At 42.4% G+C, this 13,218-nt stretch overlaps 1 protein-coding gene across 1 annotated transcript; it reads right to left on the reverse strand.

Annotated features, from left to right (window-relative positions):
* Positions 1–9,554: 9,554 nt before the first annotated feature.
* LOC141617788 (uncharacterized) lies at positions 9,555–10,958 on the reverse strand. Its single transcript, XM_074434935.1, has one exon. It carries the CDS (start codon positions 10,956–10,958, stop codon positions 9,555–9,557), a length of 1,404 nt encoding a protein of 467 aa, XP_074291036.1.
* Between the last annotated feature and the right edge of the window lie 2,260 nt (positions 10,959–13,218).

Here is a 13,218-nt window from a genome sequence, read left to right on the forward strand (position 1 = left end):
TCGTCAGGTATGTTGACGAGCGCGGAAAGTTTTGCTAGGGCATTAGCAAATTGATTTTTCTCTCGTGGCAAGTGGAAGTAGTCGACTTGGTCGAAGAATTCGGCCTCTTGATTGATCTTTGCTCGGTAGGGCGCTAAGCTGTCGCTTCGAATTTTCCATGATCCGGACACCTGATTGATGATGAGAGAGGAATCGTTGTGGACCCTCAACTTCTTGATGGCAAGCTTTATGGCTGCTTGTAGGCCGATGAGGCATGCTTTATATTTGGCGGCATTTTTGGTGACGGCGAAGTCTAGTTTGACTGTGATCGGAACATGTTCCCCTTCCGGTGATATTAGGAGGATTCCTAGCCCGAAGCCTCTTAGGTTTGATGCACCGTCGAAGTATAGGTCCCATGCATCGGTGTCGGCACAAAGGATGTCTACGTCAAGAAGTGACCATGTGTCGGTCGTTGGATCCTTGTTGACGGGGTTTTCTGCTAGGAAATCGGCGACCGCCCTTCCCTTGATAACCTTGAGGAGTACGAATTTGAGGTCAAATTCAAATAGCATGAGTGTCCATTTAGACAGCCTTCCGTTTAGTACGGGTTTTTCGAAAATGTTTTTGACCGGGTCCATATTGGAGTAGATATGATCCATGTAGCTGAGCATGTAGTGTCGCAGCTTCTTAGTTCACTAGACCAGGGCATGGCATGTCTTTTCCAGTTGGGTGTATCTTCTTTCGTATTCGATAAACTTTTTGCTGATGTAGTAGATAGCTCGTTCTTCGCCATTGACTGTTTGTGCTAGCATTGCCTCCATGGCTGTGTCAGTGACAGTCAGGTATAGGGATAAGGGAATTACATATTGAGGTGGCATGAAGACATGAGGTTTGGATAGGATTTCCATTATCCTGTCGAAGGCCTTTTGACAGTCATTGTCCCAATCGGTGTGATCAGAGGCGTGATGCTTCTTGAAGATTGGTTCGCAATTCATAGTGAGTTTGGCTATGAAGTGGCTGATGTATTGGACTTGACTGAGAAATCCTCAAATATTCTACTCGTTCTTAGGCCGGGGCATTTGTTGAAGAGCTTTAATTTTTGTAGGATCAATTTCGATGCCTCTTTTGCTGACGACGTGTTCCAGGAGCTTTCCGGAGGTGACCCCGAATGCACACTTCTGAGGATTTAGTCTCATGTTGTATTTCCAAAGGCGAGCGAAGAATTTCCGAAGGGCGCTGATGTGGCCGTCCTGCTCTTTTGATTTGACGATCATGTCATCGACATATACCTCCACCTCCTTGTGCATCATGTCATGTAGGAGTGTGGTGGCCGTTCTTTGGCAGTTTGCTTAGGCGTTGATTAGACCGAAGGACATGACAGTGTAGCATTATGTACCCAACTGTGAAGTGAATGCAATCTTATGCATATCTTCGTCAGCCATTTTGATCTGGTTGTACCCAGCATACCCGTCCATGAATGCTAGTAGGGCATGCTCGGCGGTGTTATCCACTAGAATGTCAACATGTGGCAGAGGGAAGTCGTCTTTTGGACTTGCTTTGTTTAGGTCCCTGAAGTCGACGGAAACCCGAATTCTCCCGTCTTTCTTGGGTACATGAACTATGTTGGCCACCCAGTCAGAGTATTCAGACACTTTAATGAATCCGGCTTTGAACTGTTTGTCCACCACTTCCTTGATTTTCAAGGCCCATTCAGGACGCATACGCCGCAACTTTTGTTTCACAAGCTTAGCTCTGGGTTTGATGGGTATCCTGTGTTCTGAAATCTCCTTGTCGATCCCAGGCATGTCTCTGTAAGACCAAGCGATTACGTCCTTGTATTGGTGTAGGAGGTCGATAAACTGCTGTCTTTCCGAGGGGTCAAGGGTGGTCCTTATCCTAAGTTCTTGAGTTGTGTTATTGGTCCCTATGTTAATAGGTTCAGTCTCCTGAATGATGGGGGTCCTATCTTCTCGTTTGTCAAGTTCTTTGGCTAGGTGGGGTGGGAAGTCACTCAAGTTAAACTCCTCATGTTCGTTCAGAATTGTATTGTAGTTAAATTGAGACGAGTCAGAAGCAAACTTAGCGTTCATTAAGCCGACTTGAGTGAAAAGCTCGGATAGGACAGACATCTCATGGACAGTCAGAGGCGACACAGCAGAGGAGATGACCCCTGGAACAAGCTCCAGGTTGCTACCTTCCATGGGAGTGGGGATAACCTTAGTTGATTCGGCCACTGAAGCAGCCACAAGTTTGTGATAAAACAGTAGAAAATGGACCTTGACTAGGACATCAGGAGTGCTAGGAGCTAAGACAGACTTCGACTCTGACTCAGAATCAGACTCTTCTTCACTTTCCTCTTTGAACATAGGGCCTTCTCCAGTTGTGATCTTGAGAACACGGCCTTGGCGATTGGTCCACTTGACAGTTTTCCTCCATCCTTGTGTAGTTTTCTCTGGGTCAATATCAGAGATTAAGGCAGTGGGATCGAACTGGTTATCCTTTAGAGCGATGTTGATGATGTCCTCAAAGCCGAGGTGCTTGATATTGTCTTCCCTGAAGAGGAGACTGACGGCTTGTCCATCGAGGCATGGGGTCGACTCAGATTTAGTCGACGCAGCTTTGGTGTTGTCGGGGATGATGTAGTAGTCTTGGAAGACTTCTACGCCCGGGTGCTTGACCTAAGCTATGAAGTCATAGATCGGCTCAGGAAAGCCGTTGTAGAGCTCGGATTCTCCCTCGGGGATGAAGTATCCATTGAGAGTCAAATGGTAGGGATGAAGGATAACTCCGTGCTTTTTGCGTTTCCGTATTAGGAGGTTCATCTCTTGGATTTCTTCATCGGTAGGCTCATAGCCTAGCCCAAAGGGAATGTTAGAGACCTTGGCCTATTTCATAAGAGGCAAGGTGCTCTTCAGCGGGTTGAGGGGTAAGCCCGGGAAATAACCCTGGCGCATCAGAATACGATTGACTGTGAGGTTTGAGAACGGGTCACAATCAAAGGGTGCTGATTCACCGATTAGGGCATTCACAGCTTGGAATCCCCACATTTCGTTATCGTCCTCTTCAATGACTTGAGAGGCTATTCCCTTCTTCATGATAGCCTTGATCGGGGATGCGGGAATTATGACTGTTTTCCCGTTCACAGGGACCCAGATTTTCTGATGAAGCGTTGAGGTGACGGCCTTGACGGTGTGAATCCAGGGGCGTCCCAAAATCATGTTGAAAGAGGCGTTGATATCGACCACTTGGAAACTGGCTTGTCTTTCCAAGGGTCCATTTCCAATGGTCAAGGTGATAAGCCCCGCAACCTTATGACGAGTGCCATCATAGGCGCGTACTCCTTGGTTAGTTGGGACCAAATCAGCTTCTTTGGTACCCAATTTGTGAGCCGTCTTGAGGGGAATGACATTGACCGTAGATCCGTCGTCCACTAGAACCATAGGCACATTCTTCTTGAGGCATTGTACCGTGATGTAAAAGGCCAGGTTATGGTTGGCTCCAAATGGAGAGATATCTTCGTCAGAGAAGATGACCGGGTTGCTTAGGTCGGGGACATCCCTTGTCATCTGTTCTACCACTTCTTTAGGAGAGGAGGTACAGGGAACTGTTAACTTTCCCAAGGCTTGTAGCAAAGCCTGCCGGTGTTCGAATGATGTAGCAATTAGTTGCCAAATTGAAATTTCGGCCTTTGCTTTCTGCAGTTGTTTAAGGATCGAGTTTTCGGGAACCTTGGGTTGAGTATCCATGTCCAGGACAACTTGGTTGTTTGTTGTCGGAACGACTGTTGTATTGTTCGAGTTTTGATAGGTCCAGACCGGGTAAGATGACCGATCTCTATTGCTTGCTTGCTCTTTCCCGGAACCATGTAGACATCCTCCGTGTCGTCGCTCAAGATACCATTGATTTTGGGGCCGCGAGGGTACCTTGGAGGGGTATTCTTTGGCGAATAGTTTTTGTAAGGGAAGTTCTTGTGGGGGTAGTTTTTGTGGGGTTGATTATTGTGGGGTGCATGCCAGAATGGTCGCGGGGGCAATCCTTTATGGTGAGGTTAGTTTTGGGTGCTTGGAGGACCTTCCCTTGAGCGTAGTGTTGGTGTAGGTGGGTTGAAAATTAGCCGGTGGTAGGCGTCCTCATGTCAGGTAATCCTCTCTGAGAGACTGGCTATGGCTTCTTCAACTTGTTGGAACATGGTGAGCATAGTTGCAGCGCTGAATACGAACATCCCGCTTGGGGCATCCTTATCCAAGGCATTCACCTCGTCATCATCCGGTAGGATGAGGTGTGAGCAATCCAAGGTTGGTTCGTCATCAGAGATGGTAAGGATTCCCAAAGGGTTAGTTTTGTTATTTTGTTTGGTGGGTGGAGGTAAAGATAATTCCCTTTTCTCGATCATATCTTGAATAGCGTGCATCAGTTTAAAGCAGGTCTCTGTGTCATGACCTTTACCCTGGTGGTATTGGCAGTAGGCATTTGGATTCCAGAAACAGGTCTTCTTGGCCTCGGACGGGTTCGGAGTGGGCCCAATTGGCTGTAGTTTTCCTTAGTCCATGAGTCTTTTTAGGGCACTGGCATATGTCGTCCCCATTTTTGTGAATACCTTTTGAGGACGTTCAGTTTTCTTTGTGGTTGGTTTGAGGAGGTTGACCTCATCGATATTGTTTGTCTGACTATAGAGGCGAAATCTAGTTGATGTAGATCCCTGATAGCCTCTACCAGTGGTTTTGGCTAGGACACCCTTGCGGAGGTTGTCTTCAATGTGGGTACCGAGGATTTATAGGTCCTGGAACGTTTTGATGTTTTGATATCTTAGCTGGTTGGCATAAACCGGACGGAGGTTGTTGACAAACTTCTCCACCTGAGTTGACTCACTCGGCTTACTGACCAATTTAGTGCTTACCCTCCTCCAACGGGTTAGGAATTCTGTGAATCCTTCCTTACCATTCTGAGTTAGGACTTCAAGAGTGCCGGTGTTGGCTTGGATGTCGACGTAGTCGGCATACGGTTTATCAAATTCAACGGCGACTTCGTCCCAAGTTGTAATGCTCTTGGGGTCAAGGGAATAGTACCACTGGCGGGGAATCGGTTCCAGGGATGATGGGAAGATCCGGGTGTAGCATTATAATATAAGGCGTTTCATCCAATATAAGGAGGTATAACCTTAAATTATAAAGGAGCTATATATAGTAAGTAAAAGATTATGTTTAAGAAGGGTAAATTAGGAAACTGCGGAATAGGCGAGGTAGATTAATGTCTTCCTCGAGCTACAGGAGGAATCTTGGGAGCTAAGTAAGGAAGGGCTGCTTCTGGGTGTGGACATGGGTCACACACTGGTCCGTGGCCATGGGCCACCTACCAGTCTATAGACATGGGCCACTTGCACGCGCAGCCGATCTGTAGACATGCAGCTGTCTTTTGAAAGCCATGCTCGGCGGCGTAAAAATGCTTTCAACCGGATCATTTTAGATCGGTCGATTTCATCTCGGGAAGGGTCGCGAAACAATGCAAGAGATTTTCGGAGTCGCCACCAAGCTTTTGTGGGATGCTTGGAACCCATTCGAATCAACTTTATACCTAGGTCAACCAAGGCAAAAAGCGGTGTTTGACATAGGTACTAAAGATAAGAAGTCGTCCCTCTTTAGCATCCTATCTCTAAAATGACTATCGTACGCCCTAGATAAGGTCGTCCACTATCCTAAGTTTCCGAGTAAGAGGTGAAGGTATGTATTGGGAAGCCCTTTAATCGGACACCCAATCCCGCCCGCGGTAACGGCCTCTACTGATCGATCTTGGTTGGTTAAATGCAAAAGTTGATAAAACGGGTAAATGCATGAATGTGCATCCACAAGTTTGAACCTAACATATGAGATTTCTACGTCGGTTGTTTATCCAAATATCAAGTAATTGATATGAAGTTGGATTTAGTGTTGATTTGCATGCAAGATGGAAATTAAACATCCATTTACCGAGTTAGGTTTATGGTGCATAATGTGATCCGTTTGTCTTAGAAAGGCCTTTTGCAAATACAATGTAAAAGAGGGAGATTTGCCATCTGATCCGTCCTGTATTCGGGTTAACCGAAGTCGGGATCATCCTAGACGAGTGCCCAAAAGGAAGCAGGGTCTGCATCAGGCAGCCTATTGAGGCGCGAGCCATCCGGCGATGCAAGCAGGCCTGTCCTGGTTTGAAAACTTGAAAATGGTTGGCCTGTTTAGGCGTGGGTTAGCAGACTGTCCAAGGGACGTCTTCTGACTGTTAAAATGTATGTAAAATGGTTTGGAAAGAGGGTGTTTGATCCCGTCTTGGTTTAAAAAGGTTGTTTAGACCGCTTTGGTGTCAATATGAGGAACGAGACTTGAATAATCGTCATTGTATTGATAATATTCGATGTCGGGTTCGGTTTTGCAAGCTTGACATGAATATTTTTGAAAAATGATTATGAACTAATTGTATAAAGTTCATTTATTTTTAATTAGTCCATGTTTATCATCGTACTCGGGTTTAAACCGACATGGTATGTGGAACCAATGATGACTTTGTGTTTATGACTAATATGTTTGTTTTGAAATGTAAAGAAATGAAATAAATGGTTTTAAGATACCCTTTAAAATGTGATTAACCAAATATTATCACCGAAACACGGATTAAACCGTCATGGTATGAGGAACCAAGGGTGAAAATGTTTTATGGTTAAAGGTTTATCATGAAAATGATTTGAAATATTTGAAATGGTAAAAACCGATTGTAAATAAGAAGTGAAATAAAGAGGAAAGATGAGAGCAAACATTGCTGGATTAAGGCATGAGAGGGCATTGAGGCGCGATCCTCTCTGCTATACAAGCAGCCCCTGTCTCCGGCCAAAATCCGGTTTGGCTCATCTAACCTATATTTGAATCATGTTATGCATGTTTTAGCATGTTATAGTCATAAAACAGATGAAAAACATGAAAGAAGAGGATTTTACACCCTCATACTTACATGCTAGGATTGAGACGAGAAATCGACGAAAGTGTATCAACATGTTAGGTCGGAAAACTCGGTTGAAAACCGTTTTAGCAATGTAAAAGAGTGTTTTGTTAAGTTTAGTGATGGTGTAGTTGGTCGAAGTGGTCGGTCAAGTGATTTAATGCACGATGACTGTACCAAACAATGTGTAAGTCTTGTGTTTTCGATCGGTAGGTCGAAAACACGTGTCGGTTTGTGAATTAAGAAGTCGAGTCGAGAATTTTAAGGGAGAGATGAGGGGGCGGACACTCGCGTACCTTAAAATGGTGGCATTTGAGGGGTATTTGTAGGAAAATGGGTGGTTGTGTGCGTTTTGAGCGAGGTGGCCGCATGGGCTACTCGAAGAGGCGCGAGCCATTTCGCGGGTCTTTGAGCTGTCTTGTCACTATCACGCAATTGAAATCATGATTTGTTATATCCTATGTTTTGGATGACATTATTTGTACATGACCATTCATGTATTTCGGGAATACTTAATATGGAAGTTTTGAGAAATTTGGTTTTTGTGTTTGACTGAGTTTGACTCGTTGTTGGAGTCGGGATTTGAATTTTTGAGTGGGTTTTTTGTCCGGTGTCGGTTTTGACTCTAGTTAGTGTCATTGCGACCCCGTCGTCGTGCATTAAACACTCCGGGTACTTTTGAAAAGTTTTGTTTTCGAAATCGTTTTGAGTTTTCCGACGTATAGTTATACAAAACTGTTGATCAAACGCTGCGATTCCTAAGCATGTTGTAATCCGATAATGATTAGCTGTTTGTTGGAGACTCGACAGATACTAGGTATCTACACTGGGCTATAACTCGAGCAGGCTGATATCAACTCGAGGGAATGGCTGCAAATTACCCCAATCTCGAGCGAGCTGATTCTATCTCGTGCGGGATAGACGTCAAATCCTTATTCTTTGCTTCTAATGGCTCCTTAACTCCTTAAGGGTGGTTTGTAGCCAAAGGGGATGCTACATGCTCCATCTAAACCTTGTTCCTAACATCATTGGGTGGTCATTCTTGCCTCCTCTTCATGCTAATCTTCTAATGTCGTCAACTAGCTCTCAAGCGTGTGCACAAAAGACGGGAATTCCGCCTCTTTTAACTCCTTTCCTACAAGACACATAACATGCACTTGGAAAGCAAATATGGAGCAATTAACATAGAAAATGACAATGAAAGACCATAATAGCATGCAAAATAGGGTTGGTTAAGGGGTTAAAAATGTGCAAATATGAGCCGCATCAAATATCCCCAAACCGAGCCTTTACTCGTCCCGAGTAAAGAGGTGACAAAAACTAAGTCCTTTATTTAAACTAATCCTAAGTAGCATATCTGGCATAAGATAATAAGCGGGTGTCACTCCGTCCCTTCAACTCACAAAAAGGCAACTATGAGGTAAGATGCCTTCTTGCAAGACAAGTGGGGTCTTGCCAAAATGGCAATACATCCAAGCATTAGGCATATAAAACAAGTAATAGGATGCATCTACAAAAGAATAACTACTATCCTCATCTAAGTGGCGGGATCAACTAAAAGAGAAATAATCTAAGGGCACATACACCATCATAGATACTAGTTTTACAAACTACTAGGTTCAAAAGGATATAAATAAATCACCTCTAAGTAGTGTTAAACTAGGCTACATTTGCCCACAATTACTAAATACTTTCGTCAAAAGCGGGTCCTTATGGCGTTAGAAGACATTATTGGATCGCGGAATTCCACCTCTTGCCTAGACAAAAGGAAGGGTCGTCCCCTCTCCACCATGCAACAAAGTATAAGACCATCAATGGATAAAGGAATCAAGATACATGAGTTTCACATTTTTGTAGCAATTGACATTCAGCACATTTCCTGCCATTTTTTTATGATTGGCATTTGGTCTTTTGACAAAGGAATGCGGCGGTGACCAACAATATGCAAATCTTCACCAAAGTGACATTGAGAGCGACCCCATATGTAATAAGGGTACTATGGAAGAGCATGGAAGTCCAATTTGCACTCCTAGGCCTAAGACAAGAATAACTTTGACAACATTGCAAACGTTTTGGCTTTCATTGGCATTTGAACTCAATTTGACGATTATAGTGCCCATTCCCTTTGGTTAACAAAATGATAGATGGTAGAAGTGGAAGAACGGTTGCATGGCTTCAAAGATCACTTTGGAATAAACGATAGCCAAGGAATTATCACACCACAAGGTACTATTGACAAGGCCTTAGTGTATGGGTCAAATGATACTAGTATGACACTAAAAAAGTGTGTGAAGAATATTCTAGCAAACAAAGCGTTAAGGAGAATAAGTATCAACAAGGGGCCTATACACACTTGTCTAGTTTTTTTTTCGGTAAAATGTAAGTATATTACCGAAAAAACGTAACCATACATCAAGTAGCCCAGTGGTCAAACGACCCAGCCCGGAGCTAAATAATCCAAACTATAAAGAGCCCAGAACAAGCCCAAAACAAAAAAGGACCCACTAACTTCTCAGACTAATTTTTGGACAACAAACGCAACACCTGGAGGAAACCTTCACTTTTCTCATTTTATCATCAACCTCTAAAAATGGATCGTCTTCCTCCTTCAATCAAGCACGATTTCGCAATCCTTCCAACCATTCCCTGTCTCGACCTTCCAGATTCTCAGTGAAGCTCAAGGTACGATCTGTAACCTCTTTAATGATTTGAGTAACCAATTTCGCCGGATTAATCAAGATTAATTCATGCTTACATAAGTTCCGTTGCTTCCAGATGCCATAGATACAAGCATTGATTATGGCGTTGGTGACATCTTTCCGCATCCCAGAGCACTTAAGTCCTCTCCTCCATTCTGTAAAAGCATCCGCTGGAATGCTCTCTCCAAATAATCCGCCTACAAGGTTAAGGACCCTGGAGCTGTAATCACATGCAAAGAAGAGATGTGAAGCCGTCTCATATCCAATTCCACAAATCTCACAGGTATGATTGTCACTTATCCTGAATTTATGAAGCTTATCCTTAGTATTTAGAGCATTATGCATATAAATCCAGGTTAGAAAACTGTGTTTAGGCAGTGTGTATTTATTCCATACGAACTGATGCCACTGGACTCTCTCCCCTTTATTTATGATGAATTCATACCCTTTGGCTATAGAATAGTCCCTTCCCTGATCCATTGCCCATATGTGATGCTGATAGGATTCTTGAAAAATGGACTTAACAGAACAAATTTTCCTCCAAGACCAACTCGAGTTATTTGTAGAAGAATACTCAAGCCAATTATCCCCTTTTATGTACACTGCATTAATCCATTTAACCCATAATTGGTCCGGTTTGGTTGCCAACCACCAGACCAATTTTCCTACAGCTGCTTTGTTCCACTGGATTGCACAGTTCAGTCCAAGACCACCTTCATGCTTAGGTCTGCATATTTTTTCCCATGAGACAAGTAGAGATCTCAGATAGTCAACCCCTCCGTCCCATTGAAAATTTATACATATGGCCTCAATCCTTTTGAACACTCCTGCAGGAAGAATAAAATTACTAGCCCAATAATTATGCAAAGTCTTGAGAACTGCCTTAACCAGGACCATTCTACCTGCATAGGATAGCTTTCTAGCCCCCAAATTCCTTATTCTCTGAAGTATTTTATCAATGAGAGGCTTATAATCCTTGGCATTAAGTCTTGTAGTTTTAATAGGAACTCCAAGGTATTTGAAAGGTAGGGCCCCTTCCACCATCCCTGATATCCTCAAAATGTCCTGTTTCAAGCTCTCATTAACCCCATTGAAGTAGGCATTAGATTTGCCCTTGCTCATATTGAGACCTGAGGTTTTAGAGAAAGTTGCAAAGGATCTTAGAATAGTCATAATAGAAGGGCCATCTCCATTGCAAAAAAGTAACAAGTCATCTGGAAACATAAGGTGGGTGAGCTTCATCTGCTTACACATAGGATGGTATTTGAACTCATTTGCTCCAGTTGAGTAAGTTAAAATCCTAGACAGGTACTCCATGCACACAGTAAAGAGAAGGGGAGATAGAGGGTCTCCCTGTCTCAACCCCCTTTCTCCTTTAAAAACCCCAAAAACATTACCCACTTGTCTAGTTTCTCAAGTAAGCATTTTCCATGATTTATTCCTAAATGCAGCTACATGTCATGATGCAACCTATATATAAACAATCTAATCCATATGCTTTTATCAACTACATGTCATAAAAACTATATGCAAGCTCCCAACAACACATAGGCACACAACCATAACAACAAAAATACACAACATCCTCCTTGACATATAAGCCCATCCTTTTCATATGAATAATGAAAAGAAATGGAAGGGAATAAGGAATTAGAACGATCATACCAAGCGGTCTTCATATTTCCCTTTTGTTAATGTCTCAAATAGAGTGTTGTACATATCCGTAGAGAACAAAAGCACACAAATATATACAATTCTATACTACTAAATGAAAGAATATTTTTTTTAGTTTTTCCAATTTTTAAATGTTTTTGTAATTTTCAAATTTTTAGGGATTTTATGAAATTAAATGCATTAAAATAAGAAACATATTTTTGAAAAATTTCAAAGTTCAAATTTTTATAAGTTTTGGAATATAAATTCCCATCTCCCACTTTATTTTGGACATTGTTCTCAATAAACAATGTAGGATTAGGAAATCAAAAATAAGAAAAGCATATTTTTGTATTTTTGGAATAAGTTCATCTGAAAATAAAGAACATGTTTTCGTATTTTCGAATTTTTCAAAATTAAAAACTTGTTTTTGAATTTTTGAATATTTGAAACGTAAAACATATTTTTGGGATTTTGAATTTTTTTGGAAAAAGGAAATACAAATGCAAATGCAATGCCTGAAATGAATGAATGCATGATCTATATAAACGCAACTATCTATATGTCATATATTAAAAATGATGCAACTAATCTAAATTAATCTAAAGTGATGCATGTTTTCTATCAAATGGAAAGCTAATTTGATTTAGCTTGGGTTACTTATGATCAAACCTCCCCAAACCGAATTAAACACTATTGCAAATGCGGGAAGAATGAGGTTTGGTCATGAGTGACCATGCATGAATGCAAGATGTATTAACTAAATGCAACTAACTATATGAATTATATAATGCAAATGCGATATTAAATATATTACAAATGCAAGTGAGATGCAAACTATAATGCGAGTTAATCTAAGATATAACAAGGCAAACTATACATAAGAGATAGAGAAAGGAAGGGAGTCTTACAATCGGGATCTCAATCAAATCCCCCTTCATCAATGTTGTCATCATCTATACTCTCTTCTTATTCCTCCTCCCCACCTTGGTTTGGAAACACAAGGTGCGGTTGCACCCAAGAAGGTGTAGGACAATTAGGGTCGATGAATCCTTGTTGAGCCATGTGATAATATTGAGGATATAGGGCCAAGTAGTTGTCTTCATGCCCTTGGTGTATCCTCATATCAATGTAGTTAATCATACCCGTCAAGATGTCGATGCTTGAAGGTGGGGTCTTGGTAGGAGTAGGAGTATAGCGTCGATAGACATTAGGAAATAGAGGTATGTCCGAATAGGATGGTTGGACACCATGAAGAAACGGTGGAAGGCCAAAACTCGGAGCTTGCGGTGCTTGGGAATAATTCGAAGGTACCCTTTCGCGTCTCCTAGGTGGCGGAGCCGCTATGATCTCAATGGTAAGGAGATAACTCGGCATGGGTGCAAGGTAGCTCGACATAGGCTCGGTAAGTGCAAGGTCCAAACAAGGAAGGGTAAATGACGTGCTCAACTTTGTGAGCCAATCAATTCTTCCCGACTCATTATACTTACACCCTTTGTGAAACCGAAATATGGTCGTTTCATCAATTAAAGTATCTCCGGTTAAAGGTGTATACCTGTCATCATCATTAAAACCCGGACACAAAACATTGGTCATCCTAGTCACAAGGCCACCAATAATAATTTCCTTGGTTTTTTCCGTTCCTCTTGCTAATGCTCTAAACCGGATAAGCATCTCAAGTGCAGGGTTGAAGTTATAGTTTGGCAACCCTTGGACATTCAAGTAAGATTCTAGGAAAGTCATGTCAAGTTCACTAATGCTTACCGTGTCACTCCTACCAAAGATAGTTCCCGCAATAAATCGATGCCACACTCTAATGACCAGATGATGAATGTAGAAAGCATGACACCTCCTTAAACCCTCTACTAGCTTTCTACAAGTGTGATTCATTGAAATCCATGGGTTTCTCAAGACCAGTCTCGGG

This window comes from Silene latifolia, chromosome X (assembly GCF_048544455.1).
Source record: "Silene latifolia isolate original U9 population chromosome X, ASM4854445v1, whole genome shotgun sequence".
NCBI classification, from domain to species: Eukaryota; Viridiplantae; Streptophyta; class Magnoliopsida; order Caryophyllales; family Caryophyllaceae; genus Silene; species Silene latifolia.